The sequence below is a fragment of the Emiliania huxleyi genome (assembly GCF_000372725.1).
Source record: "Emiliania huxleyi CCMP1516 unplaced genomic scaffold EMIHUscaffold_27, whole genome shotgun sequence".
Lineage (NCBI taxonomy): Eukaryota > Haptophyta > Isochrysidales > Noelaerhabdaceae > Emiliania > Emiliania huxleyi.
The window spans coordinates 215,691-223,943 of record NW_005200011.1 but is presented as its reverse complement, the minus strand read 5'-3'; the positions used below and the strand labels follow the sequence as shown (position 1 = coordinate 223,943).

Sequence of the window (8,253 nt, the reverse complement as noted above, 5' to 3'; positions counted from 1 at the left end):
AGCGGGGTCGCAGCTGCCTCTGGAAGGCACCGAGATGTACCTTTTTCGCGCAATGGTCAAAATCAAGGTTTTGTAACGCGAGCTGTGCCACAGTGAAATGGCACTAGCCTTTACGCGAACGCGTATTGTCATGAGATCAAAGCACTAAGCACTGACGGGGTTCGTTTAATCGTGTGTATGCAGTGAACGCGTAAAATAAGCAGCAGTTCTCACGACAAGCTCTGCCTCGTGAAAATTCTCACAGAAGTGAGAAGAGACGCAAAGATTTGGCGGACTAGTCGACGTGCGTGTGAGGCTGACCTGCCCCGTTGACCTGTAGAACCATTTAGTAGTCGTCTCCCCTCGACAGGATCTCCTTCCCGGTGGGCTTCAGTATCAGCGTGTGCTCGTACCTACGTTCGTGGCCGGGCGGCACGTGGGCGGTGGCGGCGTGTGTGCGAGCTCGGCGTGGGGAGCGGCGTGGCGGCGCACTGAGCCGTGTAGCACCCCTTGATGTCGCAGAGTGGCGGGTAAGGCTGTACGATGCCAACATCGCACAAGTTGCGCAGCGCGAGCAGGTACTTCTCCTCGCCGGCGCGGTCGATCCACCGGCGGCAGAAGGCGAGCGTGTCGAAGTTCTTGTTGATGAAGGAGAGCAGGCTCTTGGCCTTGGGCAGCCGCAGCGGGATGTGCCCCACCTGCGAGCAGCGCCGCGTAGCCTTGTGAGGGCGGAGAGGCGGCGGGAGCGGAGGCGGCGGAGGCGGGTTGACGGGCGGGGCGGCGCACATCAAAGTTCTTCATGTAGTGTGAGCACTCGAGGTCCTCGCGCACGTAGCCCTTGCCGGTCGAGCCAAAGGTCTCGATGGCGTACAGCTCGCCCTCCTCCATGCGCGTGCTCTCGCCTCCCTTGACGATGGGGACGCTCTTGCCTGCGTGGATCTGGTACGGCCCGATCGAGTGCCTACAGCATCCGCCCACCGACGCGTCGGGCGCGCGTCGCCGCGAGGAGTCGGCGAGCAGCCCCGGGCGGAGGCCCGTTGAGGTTGCGGATGCACTTGACCGGAAAGGTCTTACCGCCAATCTCAACCTCGTGCGACTCCATCACCTCCTGGACGGCGGCGCCGATGTCGCACAGCCGCGCGTCGATGCCGGCCGCCGCGATGCCCGTGTTCGTCGCCTCCTTGACCGCCGCCGCCAGCGGGTCGAACGTCGGGTCAAAGTGGACCGTCCAGGCCGAGTCGATGATCCGGCCGTTGACGTGCGTCCCAAAGTCGATCTTGCAGACGTCGCCGTGCTGCAGCACGGTCTTGTCGCCCGAGTTAGGCGTCCAGTGCGCGGCGACGTGGTTGATCGAGCACCCTGTCGGGAAGGCGATCCCCGCCTAGTGTGAGAGCACTGTGTGAGCACACGACTGTCAGGGCGCGGGTCCGAGAGCTTACCGCTTTCGGTGCTTCGAGACGAACTGGGGGTGCAATGCAGTTCAATACAGCTGAATGCGTGACTTCTCGAGCGCGCATGCAGCACAGGAGTGTGTGTGTCTCGCATCTAGGCGTCGCCGCCCGCAGCCCGTTCTCCTCCACGAGCGCGCGGTTCATGTTTTCGAGCGTCTCGCAAATGTCGGTCATGAGCATGCCGGGCTTGATGTAGCTCTGCATGTACTTGCGGACCTGCCGGTGGCACTCTGCAGCGATGCGCAGCTCGTCGTACTGCACGTTGTGCAGCCTTGGTGGGTGGGGGGGGGGGGGCTCATTCACCCGACCTGTGAACTCCCGGCTGCCTCCACAACAGCCGCGTACAGTGGGGCACAGCCTCCCCTCTGTGTCGCCGCCCTCCGCCCTCCGCCGCACCTCTCGAGCTCGCGCAGCTCGGCTTTGGTCGTCCGGTACTGCTGATCACCGGTGTACTCAACCTCCTCGCCGCGCGGCACGTCGCCCCCGGGGAACATCCGCACCACCGGCACCGTCGGCGGCCACGTCTGCGGGCGGCGGCAGCTCGTGCTTCACAAGATACCCCGCGGGAGGGGGGCAGCCGGACTCTCTACGCCTCCTCGCCAATGTAAGCGGGCGGGGCGGGGCGCGCGCGCCTGCGCCGTCCCTCCCTCGCCCTGCGCCGGGAAGCTCGTCCACCGGCCGATGCCCCGCATCTCGGTCGACCACGACAGCGCCGCCGCTGCCGCAGCGAGCTCAGCCTCCTTCTGCGCGGCCGCCTCGGCGCCGCCCGCCTCAGCGGCCGCCGCCTTTTTGCGCGCCGCCGCCGCCTTTTGCTTCTCGCGCTTGATCTGGCTGGCCGACTTGCCGCCGCCAGTGTCAGTGCTGCCACCTCCGACGCCCTCTCCTCCCTCGGCCGCAGCCTCGTTTGCCGCCGCGCCACTGCCAGCATCCGCCTCCACGCCCTCGGCGGCGGCCGGCCCCTTCTTCTTCTTCTTCTGAGAGAACAGGGAGCGGGCGGTGAGGGTTGCGGCGGGATACGTTGGAGCACGAAGCGGCGCGCCTTCTTCTTCTTCTTCGCGGCACCTTCGGCGCCACCCTCTTCAGCCTCGCCATCGACGACCTCCTCGTCCATTTCCGGATCGATCTCCTCGGCGTCCGCCATTTGTCGCTTGCGCTCCAGCGACGTGACAGCACAGCCGGGGCTCTGCTCCAAGCTCGCGGATAATAGAAGAATTTCCCGTGCCACTTGGGTTGTCCGTTTCCCTCCCTTGGGTTGTGTGTTTTCTTTCTTTCTTTTCTTTTTCCGTCTTTTCTTTCTTTCGATCTCGACCTCCAGAGGGCTCTTTGTTTTCTCACTTTGCTCGCGCGTCCGCATCGAGAGGTGATGTCTGACGACGCGAAAGTGCGCAGGGTGTGTGTGTCGCAGCGTGTGGTTCATCCTTTTTACTTTTAGCAATACCAAACAATTCCAACACTCACACGTCATTTGGGGCCTGGAGCCCTGTTCACGCGCGCGCGATGAGGCTGTCGCTCCGAAAAAATCCTTTCACGTTTCAGGCTGTCACAGAAAAACACAACCCCGGACCCAAGACGCACAAGCAGAAACAGTCAGTCGAGAAGGGAGAGACAGCAACGACAGTCAGAACACAGAAGTCAGCACTGGCGTGGGTCCCAGGAAGGCGAATGCGATGACGGCCTCTAGTTGGTCGGCAAGGATGAGGTAGTCCTTCTGCGAGAAGCCGGCGAGCAGGGTGTATATGGCCACCGCAAAGGAGCCGTCGCGGCGCAGGCCCTGGGCGAGAAGTGAGCCCACGGCGAGAAGCATGAGCTGTGGGAGCAGGGTTGAGAGGAAGGAATCCACGACCTGCCCGCAGCAGCGCCGAAAGGATGTCGCAAAGCGTGATAGCATGGCCGCAAGTACGCGCCGAATTCCCATGAAAACAAGTGAAAAATCGCGCAAAAAATACTCAAAGATCGGCGCCTGCGGCGGGCTGGGGGACTCCATCTCCCCCCCGCATGGGTACCCCCTAGGGGCCCCGCCTCCCCCCAGAGATTGAGATACCAGAGATATAAGAGGTTGAAACACTTGAAGGTTGTCCCTGAGCCCTGGTGTCGAGGTGTCGAGGCCCGGTGTCGAGGGTGTCGAGCTGCTGTCGAGCTGCTGTCGAGGGATAGAGGTGTCGAGGCCTGTCGAGGCCTGTCGAGGCCTGTCGAGGCCTGTCGAGGCCTGTCGAGGCCTGTCGAGGCCTGTCGAGGCCTGTCGAGGCCTGTTGAGGCCTGTCGAGGCTGAAACCATGCTTGACCGTGTCGAGGGGTGTCGAGGGGTGTCGAGGGTGTCGAGGGTGTCGAGGGTGTCGAGCAGGTGTCGAGTGTTGTCAAGGGGTTTTGCGTCTAAGGTGTCGAGGTGTCCAAGGTGGCAGGATGCAGTTGCAGCCCATCAACAAAACTTGGGCAGCAGTTGCAAAGCTGTTTCATCCCTTAGTTGCAGCCTCAGTTGCACCCTGTTGATGTAGCACAACCTGAGCACAACCAGTATACTCTCTGTGGACATTTGAGGACATCAAGTGCCGGGAGTCATTGCCACTGTGCACAAAGGTACTGTGCAGGCGCAGCACCGTAGCAGCGTCGCCGCTGCAGCAGCGTCGCCCCTGCAGCGCCACCGGCGCACAAAGCGCAACTGACCACAGCGCTCATGGCACAAGGCTGGTGCCATGAGTCAGTGGACATTGCCACTGCACAAGGTGCTGTCCAGCAGCTAAGGGCTGCCAGTACCCCATCGCAGCAGCGTCGCCGCCGCTGCAGCGTCGCCGTTGCAGCCAAGCGTCGCCAGTGCACAAAGCGCAATGGACCACAGGTCTGCACTCATGGCACAAGCTCACTGGTGTGAGGATTCATTGCCACTGTACAAGGTGCTGTGCAGCACCTGAGGGCTACCTGAGTACTGCCATGTTTGCTGCATCAACAGGGGTGCAACTGAGCTGCAACTTGAGCTAGAACTTGAGAGGCTGCAACTCAGGGATGAAAGTACTGCCAGCCAAGTTTGATTGCTGCTGCAACCCTGATTTCTAACTCTGACTCCAATGGGTCTACATCTCTGCTGTGTTAGGATCATCAGAGGTGTCGAGCGGTGTCGAGCGGTGTCGAGCGGTGTCGAGGGGTGTCGAGCGGTGTCGAGGGGTGTCGAGGGGTATCGAGGTGTCGAGTTTGGCACCTTGACACGGTCGAGCATGGTTTCAGCCTAGATGGTGTCGAGGGGTGTCGAGGGGTGTCGAGGGGTGTCGAGGGGTGTCGAGTTGGTCGAGTTGGCATGGGGTGTCGAGGTGTCGAGTTGGTGTCGAGTTGGTGTCGAGGTTTGGTGTCGAGGTGTCGAGGCCAGGGCTCAGGGTTGTCCGTTTTGATTGAGCTGAGGAAAACGAATAGGGAAATACGCTCGCGAGTAAGTAAAGGTATGAGTGTATATGGCACATGTGTCGCACGTCGCAGTACGCACAACGCGGGTCAGCCAAGAATTCACTTAAATCACATGAGAAGAATGTCTCGGTAGACCGAGATCGCATCCCTTCCTTGACTTACGGCTCTACTTAGGGAAAGCCGCGTGTGGGTCAGCTCTCAGCTGACAGCTCTCGCAGTCGCGGGCCGCTTCCTGACGTATGATTCGTTACGACGACTCGGGCCCTGCCTTCGAGATTCACGAGACTCTCCGGAATCGGGCAATCGCAGCGTTCCGCCCGCGCCGCCTGAAGCCCCGCCCTCATGAGAGATCCTCACATCAGCGTCCATGCCAGCAGCGGGCCCTGCTTCAGTAGCCGCCCGGGAGCTCGCCGCCGCCGCCGCTGTACGCGCCGCCAGGGCGGGAGATGAACTTGCGGAGGATCGGCTTGATGGCGACGGCCCACACGGCCTGGGCGTGGGAGGGGCAGGCCGCACTCGGGCGTGGGTCGAGGGCGCAGGCCAGAGAAGGGCGAAGGATCGAGGCGGCGCGGCGCGGCGGGCGCGCAGCAGCCGGCCGGGGCGAGAGGCGGGGGGGGCGGCGGCGCCTTGACGAGCAGCGCGACGGGCTTGAGGACGAGGGCGGCGAGCAGCTGTCGCTGCGCCACGTAGAGGTACCCGACCCCGCCAAGCAGCACCAGGCCCTTGAGCGAAAAGACCCTCCCCAGCAGGCCCCGCTCGCCGCCCCGGCTGCGTCCGGCCGCCTTCACCGCCTGCAGAGAGGGGCAGCCGCAGGGCGGGGCGTGGGATGGCGAGAGGGAGGGCGAGAGAGAGTGACGGGTGTGGCCGAGCGTCTCGCGCCAGCTTCCGCCGCTTGTCTAGCTCCTTGAGCTGCTTCTTCTTCTGCGCGTCTAGCTCCTTCTGCCGCTTTTCGTGCGCCTTCTTCTCCTTGGCACTCATCCGCGGCTTCTTCGAATTCTGCGGCGTCGAAGGAAAGCTGCCCGCCCTGTTTTGCTGCTGCAGCAGCGGGTGGGCCGGGGAGTGCGCAGTGAGCTGGTGAGGGTTCGGGCGACGGGCAAGCGAGACGACTGGGCTCGCGCACATCGGCGCGCAGATGCTGCTCGTACAGCGCCTGCTGCCGCGCCTGCTGCAGCAGGGCGGCCTGCTGCTGCGCCTGCAGCTCGCGCTGCCGCTGCGCCTGCGCCGCCTTCGCGGCCTGCTCCTGCTGTTGCCTGTACATCATCTGCGCCTGCGCCATCTGGGACGCGGCGGCAGGAGGGGCGGCGGTGAAAAGGCAGGTCGTCTCGTCGATGGATCAGTGGAGGAGAGGTCTGCAGAGGAGAGGGTCTGCCGCACCTCGTCGTAGCTGTTGTAGCCGCGCTGAGCGTCGGCGAGGGCGCCGAGGAGCGTCAGGAGGAGGGTGCTGCGTCTCATTGGGCTTTTTGCAGACACGCCAAGACGCGCGGGCTAACTCTTTGCTTGTGCTGTCTGCAGACGCCAAAGAGCGGGCTCGAGAATATGGGGATGTGGCAACCGCAGCGTTTAAAAAAATATCCGGGCCTTGAAGGGACCAATGGGGGCGGGGTTGAATGGGCTAACGCTGGCGTGGCGTTGACATGAGCACGAAGTTCCTAATGTGGGTAGACGACAAAAAGTAGGGTTGAATTCGTCCACGTAAGGCTTGGGGAGTGCTTGGGGTGGCCTCAGGCATCCCCAATGGAGTCGCCCTCCCACCTCCTCGACCCCCTCCTCGATTCGGTGCTCGAGCTCGCCGAGGAGGCGGGCGGGCTCGAGACGCTGCCAAAGCTCATGTCACATGTGCAACTCTCTCGCCTCCAACCTCCTCAAGCCCGGCTTCGCCGACGCGGCGCTTGATCTCGCCGAGAAGGCGGGCGGGCTCCACACGTTGCCACGGATGATGTGCGACGGCCTCGCCGCCAACCTCCTCAAGCCCGGCTTCGCCGACGCGGCGCTCGATCTCGCCAAGAAGGCGGGCGGGATCCACACGTTGCCACAGATGATGTGCGACAGCCTCGCCGCCAACCTCCTCAAGCCCGGCTTCACCGAGGCGGCGTTCAAGGTTGCTAGGAGGGCGGGCGGGGTCGACCAGCTGCCGGCCTTGATGTGCAACGGCCTGGCAGCGCGCCTCTTCATTTCCGACTTTACCACCGACCTCCACGCCATCCTCGACATCGCCGAGGAGCTCAGCGTTGACGTTCCAATGACACTCGCGCGGCTCGTGAAGCAAGATTCGGAATTTTTGGACTACGTGTCGTCCATCCGCAACCGCCTCGAGCTTCGCAACGACGACGAGCGCAGAGAGTGCCTGCGAGGGCTCGCGGGTGATAGGTCGAAAAAGCGCAAGGCCATCAATGGTGGAGCCTCGTCGCTTCCAACTACATCTCGATGCACCGCCAGTCCAAGGCCGCCGAGGGCGGCGGTGGCGTCGGCAAGCGCAAGGCCGCCGGAGGCGGGTCGGGCGGCGGCAAGCGCGCCAAGCCGCAGTGGGCGGAGGGCCAGCTTGTGGAGGTTCAGGGCGACTGCGGCTACAAGGGCTCGTGGTGGCCGGCGAAGATTCGGGAGATCGCCCCTCCGCCCAAGCAGTCGGCCACGGTCGTCTACTCCTACAACGGCACGGAAACCGACACCGTCGCGAAGCGTCGCTTGCGCCCGGTGCCTGAGGTGGCGCCGCTCGCGGAGAAGGATCTGGGGGTGGGGAGTGAGCTTGAGTTCTTTTGGAAGGGCGAAGCATGGTGGGAGATTGTGGTGACTGAGATTCGCGGCGACGGCGCCATCCACGTCTCGTGCTGGTCGGGGGCGAACGAGTACTAACATGCACTTGGTCGAGAGGGGAGACGTCGCCAGGCTGCTGCGGCGGCGCACGGCATGAGTACGGCATGGACAGTGGACACGTGTCTGTCGGAAATGTCTCGGAAATGTCTCGGAGGCACGCACCAAAGAGTGAGCCGACACAGTGGAATCAATGAGTGTCCTGAAAGGTTCTCTCAACCGCAGCGTGAAAAAAAATATGGGCGAGACGACCGCGAGGTGGCATGAAGGTTGCAGCGAGAATCGGCGAGGGACTGCGAAGGGAGATAGAAAGAGGCAGACCACCAAGGGTTAGGGTGGGCGACGGCTAGCACCACACTCCTCTCCTCAAAATCCCTGTGTGGTGGCGGCGTGCCGTCCTCCCATCCCTGCCTTTGGGTTGTCTGTTTTCTTTCTTTCTTTTTGTTCAAAGGCAAAACACAACGCTCTGCAGTTCGTACCCTAGCGTAGCCGTGGGTTCGTTCGTACACCCCTCGCACTGACTGACACATACTTCCTTCATCCCATACCTTTGGCTTTGCTGAGCACATCCTCCCGGATCCCGCGACTCGGGAGGAGATGATCTACGACCAGGAAAGACTATCCT

The 8,253-nt window shown here is 62.8% G+C and overlaps 4 protein-coding genes across 4 annotated transcripts in view; 1 reads left to right on the top strand and 3 right to left on the bottom strand.

Moving 5' to 3' along the window:
- EMIHUDRAFT_206568 (Hypothetical protein) overlaps positions 1 to 132 on the bottom strand; it is a gene marked incomplete at both ends in the record, with an annotated part of 400 nt that extends 268 nt beyond the window's left edge. Inside the window, one exon of the mRNA XM_005776939.1 lies at positions 41 to 132. Coding sequence (XP_005776996.1) covers positions 41 to 132 — 92 coding nt within the window. The remainder of the gene's footprint in view (positions 1 to 40) is intronic.
- Positions 118 to 1,957, bottom strand: EMIHUDRAFT_427101 (hypothetical protein). Its single transcript, XM_005776938.1, has 6 exons — positions 1,827 to 1,957; positions 1,482 to 1,701; positions 1,035 to 1,360; positions 766 to 940; positions 472 to 677; positions 118 to 392 (listed from the first exon to the last, which is right to left on the bottom strand). Exons 1-6 carry the CDS (start codon positions 1,922 to 1,924, stop codon positions 326 to 328), a joined length of 1,092 nt encoding a protein of 363 aa, XP_005776995.1. The 5' UTR covers positions 1,925 to 1,957; the 3' UTR covers positions 118 to 325.
- Positions 1,958 to 4,835: 2,878 nt separating this feature from the next.
- Positions 4,836 to 6,351, bottom strand: EMIHUDRAFT_435371 (hypothetical protein). Its single transcript, XM_005776937.1, has 5 exons — positions 6,195 to 6,351; positions 5,941 to 6,096; positions 5,700 to 5,855; positions 5,447 to 5,611; positions 4,836 to 5,310 (listed from the first exon to the last, which is right to left on the bottom strand). Exons 1-5 carry the CDS (start codon positions 6,270 to 6,272, stop codon positions 5,209 to 5,211), a joined length of 657 nt encoding a protein of 218 aa, XP_005776994.1. The 5' UTR covers positions 6,273 to 6,351; the 3' UTR covers positions 4,836 to 5,208.
- A 303-nt stretch (positions 6,352 to 6,654) lies between these two features.
- On the top strand, positions 6,655 to 7,670 carry EMIHUDRAFT_100994 (hypothetical protein; the record flags this gene model as incomplete). Its single annotated transcript, XM_005776936.1, has 2 exons — positions 6,655 to 7,180; positions 7,309 to 7,670. 2 exons carry the CDS (start codon positions 6,655 to 6,657, stop codon positions 7,668 to 7,670), a joined length of 888 nt encoding a protein of 295 aa, XP_005776993.1.
- Between the last annotated feature and the right edge of the window lie 583 nt (positions 7,671 to 8,253).

Bases quoted from the DNA above. Each gene is read 5' to 3' on its own strand.
- EMIHUDRAFT_427101 (XM_005776938.1), bottom strand. From the start codon at position 1,924: ATGTTCCCCGGGGGCGACGTGCCGCGCGGCGAGGAGGTTGAGTACACC. The intron at 941-1,034 runs GTGCATCCGCAA...CGGATGCTGTAG, and splicing joins GGTAAGACCTTTCCGGTCAA to GCACTCGATCGGGCCGTACC. The intron at 393-471 runs GTGCGCCGCCAC...CCACGAACGTAG, and splicing joins AAGGGGTGCTACACGGCTCA to GTACGAGCACACGCTGATAC.
- EMIHUDRAFT_435371 (XM_005776937.1), bottom strand. From the start codon at position 6,272: ATGAGACGCAGCACCCTCCTCCTGACGCTCCTCGGCGCCCTCGCCGAC. The intron at 6,097-6,194 runs GTGCGGCAGACC...GCCGCGTCCCAG, and splicing joins GCTACAACAGCTACGACGAG to ATGGCGCAGGCGCAGATGAT. The intron at 5,856-5,940 runs GTGCGCGAGCCC...CCGCTGCTGCAG, and splicing joins AGCAGCATCTGCGCGCCGAT to CAGCAAAACAGGGCGGGCAG.